Below are 21,226 nucleotides of genomic sequence, written 5' to 3' on the forward strand. Positions count from 1 at the left end.
TTTATTGGTTAAGCCTGTAATCGTTATCAGTGGTATTCGAGCTACCGATTACAATATTATTTCTGATGTCGACAATTATATGATTATAATATTGTAAAAGTGGTATGCAAATTATAACCCCCCTTTAATTCCCACGTACTTAAATAAAATTCTACATCGCATTAACTCAAATTTCATTCACGAGCATTATTTAATAATAATAATAATAAATCTTAAATTTATACATGAAAAAAAAAATAATAATAAATAAATAAATAGTATTAAAACTAATGGGCATGCGGACGAATATAAATTCAAAACACCCAAGACACCCCCGAAAAGCAAAATGTTTGATAGTTTAGTAAAGCAAATGTTTGCTAACCGACAAAAATACAGTTAGTAATTAATATGATTTGTATAATTCAATTATCTATTGGAAGTAAGTACACATGGAAATATTTATTTTGAACGATAGACGTTTAAAGTAAAAGTAGAGAATAATTTAAAAATCGGTAAAAATCATAAGACTTTGGTCATTTACATTAAAGTAACAGTATGTGTGGAGGGTGGGGATGATTGGAGCTGTCATTTCTAACAATATTTATTTAATTAAATTAATTCATATAGTAAAAATCAAAGGCATATTTAGATTATCGAAAATAAAAATTGAATCAAAATGACATTAAGTTTAAAAAATTAAATCAAATCAAAATTAAAAATAAGTAAAAATCATATAACGAAAACAAAATCATTGAAAAAACATTTTTTTTTTTTTTTTTTTATTATAAAATCGATTTACCGGAACACACACGCTGTGTCTGTCTCGAACAACGGTTGGCGGTGAGCGAGAGACATTCAACCGCCGTTTTGTCTGAAAATATTTGAAAAAGGTTTTGCTTTTTAAATATTTATAAGGGAATAGAGATTGGTGAGTATATTAATGTGTACGTATTTGTATGATGCGACTATACCGGGTCATGGCTGGTCGTAGCAGTCGACGCGCGTTCGTTGTCGGTTGTAAACAAAAATATTATAATAATGTATTATAAAATATTTGAGGCATAATAATAATAATAATAATAATAATAATAAAACTAATAGTAGTAATAATACAAAATCATATCATTGTTATTATCGTTATTCGATGGTGTACGCGGCACTGCTCTCGTTCTCGTCCGGTCCGCGTGTGCCTGTGCGCACGCATGCGCGGGTGTTGCGGGTCGATGTGTGGATGTGTGTAATAATTAATTTTTTTTCGTACGGAGAAACCAAAAAACCTATTCGTCGACGGACGGCAGGTTTTCGGTGTGTAGTCAGAGCTTTAGATCGTTGGCTATTTTTGACGCAATGTTCTTGAACCCGATGGACGTGCCCGAAATGCGTTTAAACCGGACGCCGTTCAGCGATAGCCTTGGCAGCTTGCACACCTCGATCTCCCACTGGACCAGCGAGTCGGTGTTCGGGTCGCCGTGAACGCACAGCAACAGGAAGCGCTCGCGCTGCTCGTAATCGCAATTGTTGGCGTCCAGCACCTGTGTAGTACGGGAGAGTACGGGAAAGACAAAAAAAAAAAACAAAACGGTTAATCGTCGGAGATGAACGGGCGTCACTGCGCATTCGAGGAGTTGTCGGAGTTTTTTGGGACGTGGCGGCGATGGAAGAGAAATAAAACGGCGTTTGTGCAAGGTTAGATATTTTTGTTTGGAGAATTAAAAACAACGGATTCCACGGTCCCCCGACCTGTGGCGGGGAAGTCGAGTCAAGTCGGGTTTACGGATACGTCTTCTTCTGTCATGCCGCGCGTCTTGTATATCGTGTTCGAATCGGTCATCGAAATCACACACGGTTGTCGTTCACTAACCTCGACTTGCCGCCAAACTTTCAGTCGAGACGAACACACAATCTTTGAACACGACTAACGGCAGACGGCGCAATAATAGTGAACCCGACGATGAGCGATAACGTTGTTAATTATATCGTAATTGCCCGTAAGGAGGTAAGTGATAATAAACATATTCATGGCTATATATAATTGCACTATTACACTGTTGGATTTCCCGTGCACCGTTTACTTATGATATCACCGTTGTTATTGATGACAGGTCTTATCGGAACAATAGTTTTTATTACTATAGCGATGAACACCCGCGGCGACGAATGCCTTATCAGATTGTACGGGAATCGAATTAGCTGGTACGAAATGTTATGTAGCAAGACGTTAAAATACGTTTTTATAGACCTCGGAGCCGATTATTCCCCAACGGAGTAATTCCGTTAACGACACAATAATTATTTGTTTGCTCTACAGTTCGTATTAGTGGGTAGCAACGGGGGACATTAGCTAGGTATTACATTCTAAACAGGGCCTATACATAAAATTGGAGTAGGAAGGTGTACGTAAATTAATATTTTGATTTATTTAAAAATCAATTTTGGGGGAAACTCAAAGACTGGTAATATGCCTAGGCCCATTATTTTTAACGCGTTTTAATGTTAACAATCGACGACAATCCGTAAGCGACAGGATTTATACTCTTATATCATAATTAGTAATAAAATATTGTAATTGATAACGAAAAAATAAAATAAAATAATAATAATAATAATAGTTTGTACATAAATTATGGGAATCTATATTATTTTCACAAGATCTACCATCGCCGTATTTTTTGGGAAGACAACTCACCTCTCTTATTTCAGCCATAATCTCGTTTGGATCTCTTGTAGACGTCGTTTTCATACTCCATGTAAATCTCAACGATCTGGGTTTCATTTGATCGTCATTCACTGTATTACTGTTTTTAAAAATTTCAAATTTAGATTATTCAATGAAATAGGAATACGGTGTGTATAAAATACGTAGGTAATGAATACAATAATAATTATATTTAAATGGATTAATTGAAAAACAATATACTGACGGCTCAATGACCAACATCGCCATTGATATTATATTCACCCGTTAGATATTTCTACACACATTATACTTATTACAACAATAATGAATAAAAAAAGTAAAGGTTATTCGTTGTTTTCCAATTTTGCAATTATATGTAAATTGTATAATATATACCATGCATATTTTTCAATAGTATCTTTAACTCATTAACAATTTTTATTAAAAACTATAATACTTTTAAACATGAATAATTTAGTATTTTAAAAACATTATACAAGATCATAACAGTTTTTTTTTTTAGCGCATATTAGTTGTTTTCTAGGTTTTCAATTTTGTAAAACTACAAATTTGTTTTATGTATTAAGTATAATTCATACATTATTTAAAGATTTCTTATGCTATTTTCACCGTTAATGATGATAAACAAACATCTGTCTGTCTAAAGGCAATCATTAATTGTTTGGTTTCAGTAAGCTTTTTTACCTAGTTAAATATTTATTTTTGTTTAATTTATTGAAAATTGAATGGAATGCCAAAGCTTGCATTACAATGATTTATAATATATAGATTAGTTAATAGCACATTTAGACATTTGAGCCTGAATGCACATCCTTCCAAATTTATATTTACCTAATTTAACATTACTTTCAACTTTTGAACTAATTATAGTTCTAAAAAATGAATATAATATGCCTTTTAATAATGAGAAATGATAATACCATCGATTTTTTTTGACATTGTAAATCTGTTGGAGATAAATTAAGTATCCAAAGATGTGTTATAAACCTATAACCTTTCTATGATTATCTGATGTGATGCATTAATCAAGGAAATATAATCAAATAAAGTTATTCGAGTATAATTCTAATATTTTAGTTTTATTTAAGTTTGTATCTAGTATCAATTATAATATGTAGATATATAATTAAAACTATTAAAACTTATAAAGTAGACTGTAGATGAAGTATAATATAATAGTGACATATTATCCATTATTAATAATCATAATTATTTTATATTTTTTTAATGTTAATAACAAATAAGTTTTCAGTTTTAAATAAAAATATATAGGTAATAATTAAAAATAACTCATTGTAATCCATAATTAATGAATTTTATGGGGAATTTTGAGGACATTCATGAGTATAACAATTTTTTTTTACAAATAGTTTTAAGGACATATTATTTGATATTTTAATTTTAATAAAATCTAACAACTAAATTTAAAAGTAATTCTACAACTATCAAAATAAAAGGCGTAAAAATAAAATAATAAGATATTGAGATTTTAGTTATTGCACGACACATAAGATTTTTCTAAAAAAAAAAAATACAAATACAAATACAAATACAAAAACAATAAAAAAAAAACAACCATGAGTGAATAATTTCAACATTGATGGTTTGTTTAGTTATTATGTATTTATACAGTTTAACTGTCAAAGTTAAAAAATGAATGTTTACAGGATATTATTATTGACATATTGATTTTTGCAAGAAGTGGATACATTGAATTGTCTAAATGAATCCATTTCTTGAATAAAATATATATATCACGACTTATCAGACATAAAGACACCGGTATAATTAATAATTAATATTTAAATAATAATAAATAAAGTTAAAAAAATAAATTATGTAAAAAATATTTCAATCTAATAAAGATAAAATAAAAATAAATCAAACAAATTTTAGAAACCTAAATATTTTTATTTTTATTTTAGATAAACCGAGGTCTTACCAATTTTATTAAATTATGCACTTTTCATATGTCAAGTAACCTAAGCTCATTCTTATATTAAAGGGTTAATCAAAAGTTCTGAATAATTAAATAAAATTACAATTATTATTTGCTGTTTTTTTAGTTAGTATAATATAAACAGTAGGTTAGTAATCGTTTGGACTAGCCTATATCAGGCAGAATTTGTTTTGATTTTACATACCTAACAATATTATTTTTGGGCAGATTTTGATCCATTGGCCTGAAATAAAATATAAACAAAAAAAATAAAATAAACAAAACTAAAAAAAATAATAAACAAAACAAAAATATAAAAAAAAATAATAAAAAATAAATAATAAAAAAAAAAAAAAAATGTGAAAAGCCAGTTTAATTCATTATACCTGATGATATGTAAGTGTATGGAATACACAAATTAAGCAGATGAACAATCCACCTAAAGGATTGTTGCTATGTATTTTTGCTATGACAGATATAACACAATATATGTCACTACTTACTATCTACAAACTTTATACTTATAGATGGCATATTATAGTAGTTAAGGTGGAGCAGCTAGTGAGCTATTTGAATGTTACAAAATTACAAGGTACATGCTCATTAGATGATACAATATATTTATTGCACATCGATATTTTTATAAAATTATGTATACTCAGTTAGACACACACAATTGGTATCAATATCAACTGAAAAATTGTGTTGTGTGCTTTACCAGTTAAAATGTATGTAATATAGGGAAGGCTCATCTATTAGTATAAGGTTTAAGATTTTAGGTATCATAAACATATAAATCATGTATATTTTTATGCATATTATATACACAACAGATAAATGTAATTTTTTTTTTTTTGGTAATTCATGTTATAATAGTAGTTCTATGCATCGTGCAACAGCCATGCCAATTTATAGAGGTAAAAAAAAATGTGTAGGTTTACACAATTGTTATGATTTTATGATTATATACATAATAAATTTTGGGTATAACATATTCAGTACAAAACACTTTGGTGTGTTAACTTAAAAAAACAAATGTATGCCACATATCAAACAATTTATTACAAATCCAAAGACAATAACATTGGCTTAAAAATAATGTTTGTACACTAAGGAATAATTATGACTAATAATAATAATAATAATAATGATAGTAATAATAATAATAATAATAATAATATATGTATCATTTTAGTATACAGTAATAAAATATAGGCCAGAAAACGATTAAAATAATAAAATACATAATTATGCAACAGTTGTACGGGGACTAGAAAATACATAGAAAAAAAAATTATTATTGGAATTATATATATACATATTAGTATATTTATTTATAGATATAGTATATATGTATATAAGTAGTTAATTTCAATTTAGAGTCTGTAGAAATAAGTAATACATATACTATCTAGTAATCATAATATAATAAAACACAATAAGTTATGTCTTATGCAGTTAAATTAAAATTAAAATAAAATTAATATTACAAAATGCAATCAACATAAATTATGAGGTTTAAATGAGAGAGTAGGTTATTATTGATTTAACTGGACAAAAATGTAACTGTTGATTAGTCATTTGGAACAATATAAATATGTATCCATATGGAAATATACACATACACACACGCACATACACACACATATATATATATGTAGATTTATACACAAATATATAACTTTAAAAGTTTTAGATCTAAGCATGTCAACGGCGAGTAGCGGCATCCCAGCATAATTGTCTCAAAATAGTTAAGTGCCCGCCTGCCCCATTTTTGCTTGTCTTCTTCATAATTTAGTGGTAGCATGCGTGTGATATATGAATGGATATGGATGTATGATTTTTTTATTTGGTATTTTTGTTTCATATTAATGGGGAGTGGTCCTGCACACATATACACAAAAAAAGCATCGATCACAAGATGGAAAAAATGACAGAAACATAAAAAATTATATAATAATCATCTGTGCAGGGACCGTATCTGTGTGAAAGCTAGCCAATAGATTATTATGTGTTAAAATTTTTAAAAATTGTTTTGAGCACTGCCTTTTATTGAGACAATTATGCAAGGTTCGCTAATAATACATGTAAATATGCAAATCATTAAAATTATTTAATTATTGAATGATATATGGCACACAAAATTGTCCTAAATATGCTAAATAAAACTTAAAAAAAAAATATTATAATAATAATTAAGACAAGCTTTCACAAGTAAGGCCTCTGCGAGTAAAATGCAATCAATGTTAGTAATATATAATCAGTGGATTTTTTCATTAGTTTTAATTTAAAATAAAGTGGAGAAGTGGATGGATGTTAAACTGGATTAAAAATATATAGAATATTTTTAAGGTTAACATTTAAGAGTTTTTAAATCATAATGCAAGCATTAGAAATAGAGTTTAAAACAGTAATTTAAATAGGTTAAATTAATTTTAACCGCCTCACTTGTTATATAGGCCTTACAAAAATTAAATTGAATAAGTTAATCACTTAAAAAAAAAAAACTAAATTAGAGTGTAAACTTCAGGGACCTATATTTTCTTTATTTAGAAATTTATGGAATATGTTTAATCATAAGATCAAGAATTTTCAGGATTTTATAAAATATAAATTATATTTTGAGGAATAATGAATTTTCAAAAAAAAAAGAAAATAATTACACACTTACCGTTTAACAAACTTGGATGATATTTTTGAAAAGAATGATGGCCTTTGCACAGATGGATCATGTGGACTTCCAGTGTTGTTAGTAGGTCCAACGCCAGTATAACCTCTATGTCTGTTTTGACCTGAATGGAAGGTCTGACGACTAGGCACATTCCTCGGGAATGGCTGTCGGCTATTGACTGCTGGTGACGCAGGTGATACAGTAACACCCCTATATTACCAATAAGTATATTAAAATTATTTTAAACTCATGTTATTAAATATATATATACGCATACATAAACACTCACATAAGTGTGAGCGAAAAAGCTATAATCACAAAAAATTTTGACATGACAGTAAAATTAAAAAACTGATTATTATTGAAAGACATTGATAATTACAATAATATTAGTCATTAAATAAAAAAATATAGCAACTTTATATTGTTGAACGTATTTTATACATGAAAATATATATGCATTGTCTGTTTGTACTAAATGTATTTAATTTACCAACAGGACAATATTCCTATGATTAATATCGTATTACTTCATTAAAACATTTACCAGTTTTTTAATAATAATATCATTTATCATATAATTTTTATGCAATAGTTTCATTCATAAGACATCAACTTATAAGAAGCTACAAAATGACAAATAATCTTCAGAGTGAAATTGTCAATTTTTTTTTTTTCACTATTTGAAATTTATTAGTAGCAAAACAATAATACAAAATCATGCAAACCTAACTAAATCGTTAATGGTTTTAAAAGCTTTATTTTAATGTTTAATATATTAGTATTAAACAAGTGAAAATTATTAACATAGCAATGAGTATTAATTTAAATGACCATTTGTATATACACACGGTTAGTTAAAATGAAAAAAAAATATTTATGAGAGTTAGCAATCCAATTATATGGTATAATTTATGATCAACATAAATACATGCACAAATATTCAAGTCTTTTGTAATAGACAGTAGTAATATTTCCATGGAATATATATTTTGCACAATGTATAACTATCCCAAAGTAATAGGAAGCAGAGCAGAAAATTTATTTTATTTTACTAAATGAATTTTGAAAAGATTAACTCTATCCACAGAGTATTTTTGAGGAACAATATGCTCAAAAGTTTTCAAATGTTTAAAATGCGTACAATACACAACATGCATTTGATACGATCTAAAAGACGATATAACAATCTAGCCACAGTTATAAAATTATGAACGGGAGGAATACCTCGGGTGGGCAGGAGGTTCTGTGGCGTGTTCTGTGGCACTAGACACAGAGGCAGATTTGACGTGACCTTTGGATCGTGTATCTCCACATCCAGAACCAGAATTAGGTACAGCCAACGCACTAAACCCGATTACCAATGCATTGCAAACATTAATTCAAAATTATCATCTTACCACCAATAATAATGAATAGAATAAAATGAATGAACAAATGTTTATATTATTATAATAGAAGATTAATCAGTGTTAAGGAAAAACAAGATAACATTAATAAAAAGTTATTTAACATAACATTTCATTATTATAATAGTATTCATTTTAAGTGTGATTTCTGTTAAAGGTATACCTTGCTGGATCCATTACGGGAGGAGTTGATACTGCTGCTTTAGCGTCATAACTGATTGTACTCCTTCTACCCACTGACCCTCCTGGAGCCATTGACCGTTGTTTGGGTCCTAAAAATAAACAAATTACAATTATAACACGAGTGGCTTGCTAGATTTTATTGAGAAGAGTAATAAAAATCTAATCAATAATAAATAAAAAAAATACAAGCAAACATGCCTATCATATTTTCAGGTCTAGAATTTAATCGAGCTGTATTTTCTTTGATGCTAGCAGCGTCAATAGTATTTTGACGCTTGAAATTAGTACTTGGAATGGCCACATTGTGGTTGTGATTGGTTGAATTGGTGGTACCTAAAACATTAATTTATCAGAAACAATAATAATTAAGGACAACATACATTTGTTTTTATGAAACATTGCAATAATATTGTTGAATTGTGAATTCATAAATTTAAAAATGTAATATCACTAACTTGTTTTATTTGTAGAATTATGGGTTGTTTGTTGATTGTTTGACGTATTATTGGTAGCAGGAACATTGCTAGAATTTGGATGATTTGTGGTCAAAGCAGAAGTCTCACCACCAGATGAAGCCCTTCTACTAGGTTTGGAATTGGTAGCAGATATTGACCTATGTACACCTCGATGTGATGGTGATTGATTAGTATTGTTCACGGCTGCTACATTGTTGGCGTTATTTACACCAGGATTTGGTCCAGTAATTCCTCTTAAAGATAATGAACTACCAGATCGAGAACCATCACTTTCAGGCTATAAAGAATAGAAATAATAATGATTAATAAAATCAAATTTCGTTATTGAAGTATTATAATACAAATATTTACATCATTAGATTTTCTTCCTAGTAAAAGATAAGTAGCAAATATGTCATCATATTTAGCTTGAGATAAACTCTCTTCTATTTCTGCACGACTATAACCCATTCCAACTAATGTTTCTGTAACTCGACAGACTAGAATAAAACAAATAAAAAAATACTATAAATATAAATGTTAACTATATTTGAAGTAAGTAAAGACACATTAAACATGTTCATAGTTAAATAACTAATAGTGAGGCATTAGTTAGATATACCTATTCGTTTCGGTTCTTTGAAATCTGGTTCTGGTTCTACATAAGGTTTTAGTTCATCATCTTCGCAACCCAAGTTCATCCATTTATCTTTCATAATTACCTATAATATAAACAATATATTATAATTATGATTTTTGTACAACTAAGTATATCTTACCTCTAATGATGCTCTTTTAAGAGGATTTAAAACAAGGAATTTTTTCAATAAATTTTCACAATCTGTTGACATGTAAAATGGTATTCTATATTTGCCACGCAATACTCTTTCCCTTAGCTCTCTTAGAGTAGAACCATCAAAAGGCAGAGAACCGCTAACCAAAGTATATAGAATAACTCCTAATGACCAAACGTCAACTTCTGGTCCATCATAACGCTTTCCTGTAAAAAATAGTTTTTAAATGACTATTTTTATAAAAAAATATATAAATTATCTTACCTTGGAATAGTTCAGGTGCGGCATATGGAGGACTACCACAAAACGTATAAAGTTTACCACCAGGTGTAAACTCGTTACTAAATCCAAAATCTGCTATTTTTATGTTCATTTCACTATCCAGTAATAAGTTTTCAGCCTAAAACAAAAATGAAAATGTAATTATTGAAGGTATACAAACAGTAATTATTATAATTCATGATTTAGTTACCTTTAAATCTCTGTGTATGATTCTTTTTTGATGGCAGTATTGGACTGCTGAAACAATCTAAAAACACGGAGTATTTTTAACACACTTTTTTTATTCAAACAGTAATAGTATAATACGTACTTGTCTAAATTTGGCTCTTGCTTCTTTTTCTCTCATGCGCCCATGTAATACCAAATAGTCAAATACTTCACCTCCACTAGCGTATTCCATAACTAAATATAATGTTTTTTCAGTTTCTATAACTTGTAATAATTTAACTGAAAAATAACAATAAACATTATTAAATGTAAATGACTCGAAAATAATTAATGGTTAACAGAATTGGCAATATTTTCAGTTGGCATTACTCACCTATATTCGGATGGTCCAACATTTTCATAATTCTAACTTCTCTAAAAAGCTGTAAAAATAAAAATACAATAATAATAACTATGATCCAATCGTTTAATTATTTAGATAAATAAAATGAGGACGTACTTTTTGTAAACTTCCGGGTAATAATTGAGTTTTATCAATGATTTTAATCGCGACCTACAAAAAGACCATTAAGATTTCTAGTTGGCTGGTTAAACGATATTAAATATTTATTAAAATGAAATTTACCTCTTTCCCGGTAGGTACATGTTTGGCTAGTTTGACTTTGGCAAAATTGCCTTTGCCGATGGTTTTGAGCAATTTGTACTTGCCAATGTGCGGCTCTTCAGACGAACGGCTGCGAGACGATCCGCGTGTACTTGTCACAGTGGAGGCACCACTGCCTCCACCACCACCTCCAACTCCTCCTCCTCCCGTAGAACTGCTATTTGTGGCCGCATCACTGCCCTGTAAAAAACAAAGCAGAGAAAATTTGTTAACACACCATTAATATATACACGTTTCATAAATAATAAATAGAATAAAAAAATTGAAATATCGACGTATACAACACAATGCATATGATGGGTAATTTTAAAAATAACAAAAAAGTGAAGTTGCGAGGACACAGATGTACAATAGCTGATGTACCAATTATTTATATCTGTAGTAAATATAATATATAATATGATAAAAACCTAATATAGTATTACACAATATTATATACGATATAAGGAATATATTTTTCGAACAATTGCGCGTGTGATACTCATTTTATTCAGGGTTTTTTTTTTTTTTGTTTCACATTCCACCACCAGAACGTCGGCCCATTTTCGAACGCGATTTTCCCCGTTTTGACGTAGTTATCGTATAAATATAATTTTCCGCAGTCGTGTACGATCGGAGAGAAAAGAAAAGTGAAAGCGTTGCGGTAGAACACAACCTAACCAGCTATAAAACTCAGCACTTCGTAGGTAAACACGACCCACCGAACACTCAAAAGAATTACAAAAATACGCTTGTCCGGACACGCACACGTGTCGGTTGCAAACGTATTAAATTGCGTCACATACGCGAAAATTCGATACGGAGGAAAACTGATCTCAACCATAGTCGACAGTTCTTGTGAGTTGTGGCCGGTATTAGGAAATCGGTTTCGACACGCCACGGCTGCTGAACTGTATGACAGAAAAAAAAAACAAAACATTGGACTATTGCTACTCAACCTAACTATATTTGGTTATGTTTATCGTATTGCGTAATTGTGAAGTGACGTAGGTATAATATATTTAGGTATTAGTTATACAAAGATGATTAGACATTTCGCACGTTTAGTCTTGAAATAAACTTAAATATGATTTGACCTTTGTCGGACGATTTTATAACAATATTTTGGTCCGTGAATACTATATAATATTATAGTATAACAAAAAATGTGGAAAACATGACACAATGACTCCAATGGAAAACCGCTTAAAATTTAAAAAATATATTATTACCTAACTTATTGCAATATTGTTTTTATTTTTACATTTTTGCAATATGTTTCGGAAAGGTAAAATACCTTTTGGAATGAAAAAAATCAAGGTGTAGTGGTATTAAAAGATAGTCAAATATGTTATTGTAAGTCATTAGTGTAAAATAATGCAAAATAGGAGGAGGTCCTCCAAAACTCATCTTAAGTCTCTTTGTATCTAATTATTCATTCGAACGCAAAATTTAATGATATGATTTGCACGCGATAGTAACGGAATAACTCGTCACACCACCGTTACCGAATGTCACCATAGGGGGCACAACATCCGCAACAGTTAAAAAAAAAAACAGTAATTCGACATCGTCGCAAGTAGAGGTCGTATAAATACGGCTCTGAACTTGTCACGTTTTCGTTTCATGTACCTATGATGATGCGACAAATAACTATTGTACGAATTCCGTTAATAATACATTCATATCATTTTTATTTACGCAACGATCGGCCGGAAGAGCAGAGAAATCGTTGTTAGCGGAGAAGTTAAATTGGTATACTATTGTTTTTTTATCGCTACGCCACCGAATGAAATGTATCACCCAGCCATCTGGTGACTCTGTTTTACCAGTTGTACTCGGTTATTTTGATAAACGGTTATTTAAAAAAAAATAATAATAAAATATTATAATAAATAATATATAATTAATGCATGATTTTATAGTAAATAAACAAGACAATCCTTAAAGTCGCACATTTTATTTATATTTTTTCATAAAAACCATACGTCAAATATTTTTAAACAATATTTTAAAATAAGCTTGTACAGCATTTGTAAAATAGAGACACGCATTTGAAATAATGCAATTCAATACAGCGAACACATATTATGCTAGGACATGATTATAATAGGTAATAATATGGGTAAAGAAACACAATGTCAACAAAGGAGCATTTATCTTTTTTCTATTCAAATATAAATGACATACCTACTAGACATAAACGTTAACTTGAGATTTTGTTATATATAGAGAAATATCGATGATGAATAACGAATTTCTAGATTAAAGTTTGCTGACGGTGGCAATAGGTGATATACTTTTTTACGGCTCGGTGGCGGGGTGGCGGCCGTCACAAACAAGATGTAACACAATAATAAATGATGGATAAATATTTATTCAAGGAATATACAATTGAAACGTATGAAAAAATAGAGATAAACATCGGAAACGCCATACGACTAACCAATCCATTATTCTCGTTTTCCGCCGAAAAAAATAAAATGAAATGTCATTTAAAAATACCATTTTCGATGAATAGGTAAACGATGAGATGACGTACAAGCAGCATAGAAGCATTACTACATTATAATAGGTACTGTATAACATATTCCTCTTCAAATTGGCGGCAGTCGCCAAGTCACATTGTGTTTCGCCTACTTAAATATTTTTCTTTTTGTTATAGTCACGCGAAAACGTCTTTCGACCAACTTTCCGTGAACAATAATAATAATAATAGTAATAATAACAATTATTATTATTATTCAGTATCATCGAGATACACACAATACACGATGACGACATACGCCTAACCTTATCCTGTGCCTACACCGTAGGCAGAAACGGGTTAGGTAGGGGTCTTTTGTCCGCCGAGAACGATATTATTATTATTACAACGACTCGAACACAATGATTGGAACGGCCAAGCCGACACACGGGGAAAACGATCTCCGGAAAACAGCGGGGCTGCCGATCGAGCGTTTCGTGTGTGTTTGTACATACCACACACGGATATTACGATCATTATATAATTACAATCGTTATTATGCGTTGGAAATTTGGAACGGTCGAGTAAAATCGCGTAACGTTACGGCACATCGATACACTACGGTCGGTGTCATGATAATTAAAATATTAAACACATTATGTCATCGCGGTAATCTCGCGGTTGTATCTGAATACGCGTGTACACGGTTTTATGTTTTTTCATACACATTTTCGAGGCTATAGACGCGATATAGTGTATCGCACTAGCCGTAGCAATTCATAACACTATACTCGGCGGGGCAACGAAAGTAATCCGACTATCCGACACCGGCTATGGTGATATTATTATGATGACGAATAATTGTGGTAAAACGCGCTGCAAATTATTGGTAATAGTAATATTATTATGTAGGTACGCGGCACACGGTTACGACACACGCCGTAGCAATCGACAAATGAGGTAATAACGATATTTAGGAACATTATTTTAACGTTCTTACAAGCCCGGTACGCCGAGCCATAGACTTGTCGACGAGAAGTAGAGTCACGGTGGTCACAGTGGCCAGTTACAACGTAAACGATGCCAAATTCAAATACCTCCACTTCCCCCCCCCCCCCCATCATCACCGTGGATAATATCGAAGGTATTAACTAGATAAAAGGTTTAACTTGGCTATATAATTTAATTGACTGTTGTAAAAACTTGGCTTTTTTCAATTGATTTAAAAATAATCCAACGAGTTAAAATTAAATGTGCTTTTGACATTTTTGGTTTTATTTATACGTTAACTACTGTGTTAGGTAACACAGCTTTAAATAAAAATGATCTAATACTCTCATGATGGTAGTAACTGATAACTATTATTTCTTGTATATTTCTTGATAAAATAATAAAATACATATTTAACATGTATAGGCATAAAATACTCTTTATGAGATCCACATACTAATTAAAAAAACTGATTGACTATTTTTAAACTAAGTTAATAATTTTTTTTTCCATAATATCAACTTATATATACCATATGTCATTTTTAGATAATAAATAAATTAATAGGACATGACCGTAAGAATGACAGAAGAGGCGATGACCCCGGAATCGTGTTCAAACTGAGACCAATTATCGATTTTGCGATTGTTGATAAGCATGGAATATATTATTACAATAAATGTATCACGGGGATAAGAAACAAATCGCCCGAATTTCAGCCTATCATTTGAACCAAACTTTGAACCCATAAACATTTGATATTTTCCACGGTCGTTTCGTGCGAGTACTACTGTATGCATGGCTTAGATCCCTATTCACTTTGACAGATCGCTAGATGATTTCCACCCTCATTAATTTACATCGAATGGATCGACAAAACAGAAATCAATTAGTTATTATAAAGACGTATAATAATTTATTGTAACCGTACGCGATTCGATTTTCAAACATTTATTTTAGATCGGAATAACGAGCCATTTCGAAAGGCCGCGTTCGGGACGAAATAATCGTCGATCGGACGGGTATTGATGGCGAAGGCGATGTTCTATATACGAATATTACACGTTGTGCACACACGTCCTATCGATTTGTTTAGATTGCAGTCGGGTAAAAATAATAAAATTAGTCATGGCAGTAAGCGACCGTGTATTATGCATCGCACGACGTCACGAGTCGGACGACAAACGACTACGTCTTTTTATGGATATGTTAATGAATCACACAGCGTTCTTTACGGGGAGCTTACGCACGACGAGCCGGGTAAATACGTATTAGAGTATTATACTCTGGTCGTCGACAAAACGGACACGCGGCGACGAATAAATAAAAACACGGTATATTGTAGATATGGTTATGAGAAGCTCGATAAAACGCGTCAATCCGACGTCTTGAGTATACATCATAGCAGAGATGGGCCGCGTCAGCATACATAGAGGGAGGTAGGAGGTGTATAATATTATATATAAATGTATATTATACATTATAATAATATTACTGTTGCAGAGTCTTTCGATGCGTGAAAGTCTCAAGTAATTTCCAACGGTTCGACGAACCGGTTACGGTTGTTTTTCGACGTAACGCGAGCGTTGTTTTTTATTTGTTTAATTGTACCTATTTATATATGTTTTTATTATTATTATTTGGGGATATCACTAATATAATATTATTTACAACGCTGCGGTAGAGAAACCGAATATTATTTTAATAAACACCGCTGATGGTAAGTGAAAAATAAGTATCGGTAAAAAAGCCACTGTGAATCTCTATAAAAAGTTACTGGAAAATTTCCAATTTTTTTACTACAAATAGATCAAAACACAAAAAAAAGATATTTTTAAATTTGTTCATCACCCATAATTAATCTCATTAATATGTATAATATTTAAGTCTAAATATTTGTAAAACTATTATAATTATTATTTGTTTATTTTATTTTTTTAAGGTATTTTTTACATTAGATACATAAAATTAAATATTAAAAGTAATTTTTTCATTTAGTTGTTTTCGGCATTCACCACTGCTTGATGGGCAGGGTTTTAAATATCAAATATTACATGCGGTCTACGTGATTGCAAGCGGGTTGGAACAGACAGATAACAATGCATGTACGCTAAAATAACACTTCGAGTCGGCAGATAAAGCACGTATTTGAGCAGTTATAAAGTAACACAAAATGTGCGATTTTATCACGCTTATTTTAGCTCATTTCGAGGTTTTGTTAAAAAGTAAATATAATTGAAATCGTTAAATATTATCTGGGTCGGCGCCTTCTCAACGCCAATCAATTTTTATTTTGAATATCTAATCAAGCGATGCTTTCAAATACTTTATTTTCCGCGCCTATTACACTTAAAATCATTTTCTTTTTTTTCGCACACTAATCGAGCGATTATTGTGAGACATAAATGTACATTTTTTAGTGCACGAGAACTTACGAACACTGATTATCACTATTATAGTATACTAAATCGACGATGACCGAAATTTCATCGTACACTCGATGCAACGGTGTGCCCCCCGCCGACAATCAATTGCCGTCATTGCACGACGATGACGACGGTTGCTGCCGCATTCGACCTCGTTAAAATCGCAACTGGTTTTTTCCGTCTCCGTCACTCTTTCTCTCCCGATGCCGCATCGTATAGTCACAGAGACTTCCAATCGCGTATAATCGCTATATTATCACAGCGACTTTACAACCAAGAAACGATATACATTTATTTATGGTAACGTACCGTTAGCGTCGATAGTCGTATAGTATATAATACTTACACATCGATTAAGGGGCTGAGTAACTCACAACAATATCGTATTATTATATTAAACTACACATACTTGTCGTGCCATTTATTGATAATAGTATACGTGGTGCACATCGTATACGCGGAGACAAATCGTTACCGGTTTGTGATCGGCCAATACAAGAACATTGGCGTTGCGGGGTAATTTGTCATATTTAGAGGTCCCTAATCGTTTTGATTATAATTTTACAAAGTTCTAGCCGTGAATCAAAAGTCACATCTCGCGAACAGCAAACGGATCGGGGTAAAACGGACACGGCAGGGCGCGGGATGGTGCAAATCGGTAGTGGTTGCGATAATGTTAAACCGAAAACAGTTTTCAGACGATCGGAAATCGACGTTATTCACATGACCATATAGGCGCGTAGGGGATCGTGTGTGTTGGTGAGACAGGTGCAGGATGACGATTTTGGTACGTGAAGCACAGTTATAGGAGTCATTTTTGCGCTCGATAAGACGATTTAGAAAGGTAAGACGGGATGTCAGTCGACTACCGGCAAAATGATATTCTACTCTGGGTGTACCGTGAATACGTTGAAATTTTGGACACGAAGGGTGTGTAGTGTTTACATAATACACACTCCTTTATAGTGATCAATACTGATGGGACTGCGTAGGTTGCTATTGATATTTACTCATGTCTCCCCACCCGTCAGTAAAGGCGGCGCCAGTTCCAGGAAAAAAAGTAATAAACGACGATAATGATCTGAATAAAAAATAACAAGGGTTTGCAAATATTACCACCCACATACGTACTGTTGGCAGCCTGCAATTGCACGACGACGACAATAATAAAATCAATAATTTATAATAATTTAACGTTATTACCAAATATACTGTGCAAGTGTACAGTATAAATTATATATAAAAATAAGAGTCATTTATATAAACGCGTGTCTGTATATTATATACACTAAAATTCAAACAACGAAAATAATAACTTTTTTGAAATGCACATGCTATACGGTAGTCAAGTGAATCGCGTACACACAGGCTGATCGAGAAGAGACAGCACCATCACCCTTATTGCATTAAATCACGATACAACGCGCGCGTGCAAGCCATAAAACACACACATATGGTAAAATTATTTCATCAATTTTCGATCGGCGGAGACTTAATACGCATAGAATATATTATTATAGTAATAACATTAAGACTGGTAATTTATACTCTAATGTTTATCGTTTTATTTATTTATTTATTTTTTTTTTTTAAGAATAATAATGACGTTTTTACTGTACCCATGGCATAATATATTATAACGTTATTATAAATACCGACGCGACTCAACAGAAAAGCCGATCATCTGTCGTGTGAAGTACATATATTTTTATTGTGACGCAACGACAACTGTATAATAATATAACATACATAATATACATAAACTCAAGAGGAAAGAAAATGTAAAATAGTTACGTAAAATCCGACAGAACTCAACGACCCTCGTCGTACCTATTATACAAATACAAACACATACACACGCACGCGCAGAAAGAGTTTATAATCGAAACATACGAAAATAACAAAAATAAAAAAATAAAAAATGCATCGATAAAACGGCATACCTATAAAATAATATATTATACTCTCTTAATGCATTATGAAAGTACATCGGTAGTAGTAAGCCGCTTTCAGACTCTCGGGACCGGCTGCTGGTCGGGTAAAAAAAAATAAAACCGAATCGTTAAAATATAATATTTATTATTTTATATTATGTTACGGCCCGGACACGAGACGAAACGACGTAGAAATACGTATACACACTGGAATACCAAATGCATCTTTTCGTGTCTGTACGATTTCCGTCCGAATGTACAGCAGCAATAGCATAGATTCCTCGCATCTGTATAAATATAGATTGCGAAAAATACGCAGTTTTCTTTCGGTATTCGAATACTACACCTGCCCCTCTCAAATTGTATCTAATTCTAAAACGCAAACCACTAGCGAAATAATAATAGTAATGAAAAGAACGAAACAGGAATAAAATTAATAATAAAAAAATGTAATATATTATTGCAATAATGATGAAACAACGTGTAAATTCGCAAAATAAACACGTCATGAGGTGAATTACCTTGCAAGCACACGGCTCATATCATATGACAATATAAATTATATGCGCTTTATAACATCGTAAGCTACCCGATTGCAGATTATAAAAATTGAGGATATTATGACGAATACATTTGTAACAAGACACGAATACTACAAGGCAGTCATATCCAGCTCAAACATATGATTTTTTGGTCCCCAAACGCATAACGGAGAGATAAACGATGGTTCTGTCACTTGCATAGAAGCTTCTCAGCGACAAACTCATATATTTCAAACGGGAGTAAAAACAAACGAGATGGATAATGTTGGGCGGTTGGCAACTAACACCCCGGTATTAGTCGTATTGGCACACATAGATACTACCATACAACGCTACGTCTGTATCAATGTTTAATGTCTATAGACGGGGAGGAGGATGTGTTGCGTTCGCGGACCCGTACAAAAATGGACTGACGACACAACAAAAAGCGGTGTCCGAGAGGGCCGAAATAGTCTCAAAAAAGCCGACATGTGGCATACACTCTTAAGTCTCGTCGTATGAATCGATAGTCACGAGAGCATCACCTGTTTCGGACAACGTTGGCACTTGGCGACCCACAGCGGGAGGCCTGCGCCGTCCGCGATAATATAATATTAAAATATATACACGTCGACGGTTGCGCGTCGGAAAACAGTCTGCGAAAACCCCATCGTCGTATTATTGGAGCATTGTGTTGCGCTCGTTGTCATATATTTTTCAATATATATTGTATAGATATATCCTATCACACCGGAGACGACCTTTTTTTTTTTTTTTGAGTTATTTTTTTCACCGTTTCGTTCCCCCTTCGATTTCTGGTCCACCGACATACACAAGGATGATGACTAATAATATGTGGACAGGTGGCTGTGGCTGGCTGCAGTCGTTCGGCCGACGACGGAACGTTTCTCGTCGTATACAATATACGGTCTATAATAATAATACACGTTTTAATGCACACAAGACGACGATCGACGACGGATGGGTACGCCGAGCGGGGCGTGGTGTTTTCTGGCTGGATCGCGGAGATCGGTGTGCGTTGAAGAACTCCGGTCTCGCGTGTGCGTGCGTGCATGTACGTGCGACCTGCGGAGAGGGGAAGTACCTACGTCGACCACGAACCGAGTAGAGGAGAATATTATTACACACACACATACACAATAACTGTAAAACCTATCGTCGCAGAGACCGCATAGAGCAGACCTATACTACAACGTGTACACCGCACATAATATTATTATCATCGTTATTATTGTTGATATGGTTGTTGTTGAGAATACGTTTTTGTTTACATTTTATATCTGTACATGCGAAAATCATCGGTCCGCGGACACCGTTCGGCGGCACGGTATACCACTGTTGTTATCATCATTATAATCATCGCCGCCGCCGCCGCCGCTGACGACGACGACGGTATTGTGAACCCGTCGAGTAAAATGGATTGTTCCGGTACGGTGATTTTCGGTAGGAAACGAGGCGAAATAATAATAATAATTGCGTGTACCTATATTGTGTGTGTATGCGTGCCGGCCCGAGCGAAAACGGTGAAAAAAAAAAATAAATAAATAAAAAACATAGGACCGAGTCCGATTTGCGACCGTGAAAAAAAAAAAAAACTATACATTATAATATGAAAATAAAAAAAAAAATCGGTAGGACAAAAAAAA

The 21,226-nt window shown here is 32.3% G+C and overlaps 1 protein-coding gene across 7 annotated transcripts in view; it reads right to left on the minus strand.

Annotated features, from left to right (window-relative positions):
• Window positions 1-702: 702 nt before the first annotated feature.
• The window catches only part of LOC112597131 (serine/threonine-protein kinase MARK2-like), an 83,807-nt gene continuing 63,283 nt past the window's right edge, over window positions 703-21,226 (minus strand). For 3 of the 7 annotated variants that reach the window (XM_025343069.1, XM_025343065.1, XM_025343066.1), the window contains 17 exons: window positions 11,204-11,422; window positions 11,078-11,131; window positions 10,952-11,000; window positions 10,721-10,857; window positions 10,601-10,657; window positions 10,393-10,528; window positions 10,114-10,334; window positions 9,957-10,056; window positions 9,707-9,834; window positions 9,335-9,632; window positions 9,078-9,212; window positions 8,860-8,968; window positions 8,515-8,634; window positions 7,288-7,497; window positions 4,822-4,860; window positions 2,666-2,774; window positions 1,293-1,511 (listed from right to left, as the gene is read on the minus strand). In XM_025343069.1, coding sequence (XP_025198854.1) covers window positions 1,293-1,511; window positions 2,666-2,774; window positions 4,822-4,860; window positions 7,288-7,497; window positions 8,515-8,634; window positions 8,860-8,968; window positions 9,078-9,212; window positions 9,335-9,632; window positions 9,707-9,834; window positions 9,957-10,056; window positions 10,114-10,334; window positions 10,393-10,528; window positions 10,601-10,657; window positions 10,721-10,857; window positions 10,952-11,000; window positions 11,078-11,131; window positions 11,204-11,422 — 2,340 coding nt within the window. Of the gene's footprint in view, window positions 1,512-2,665; window positions 2,775-4,821; window positions 4,861-6,115; window positions 6,501-7,287; window positions 7,498-8,514; window positions 8,635-8,859; window positions 8,969-9,077; window positions 9,213-9,334; window positions 9,633-9,706; window positions 9,835-9,956; window positions 10,057-10,113; window positions 10,335-10,392; window positions 10,529-10,600; window positions 10,658-10,720; window positions 10,858-10,951; window positions 11,001-11,077; window positions 11,132-11,203; window positions 11,423-21,226 lie in introns of those variants that run through there. The other 4 variants (XM_025343061.1, XM_025343064.1, XM_025343063.1 and 1 more) reach the window with 4 other exon arrangements.

This window comes from Melanaphis sacchari, unplaced genomic scaffold (assembly GCF_002803265.2).
Source record: "Melanaphis sacchari strain LSU unplaced genomic scaffold, SCAv2.0 Contig37_pilon_pilon, whole genome shotgun sequence".
Lineage (NCBI taxonomy): Eukaryota > Metazoa > Arthropoda > Insecta > Hemiptera > Aphididae > Melanaphis > Melanaphis sacchari.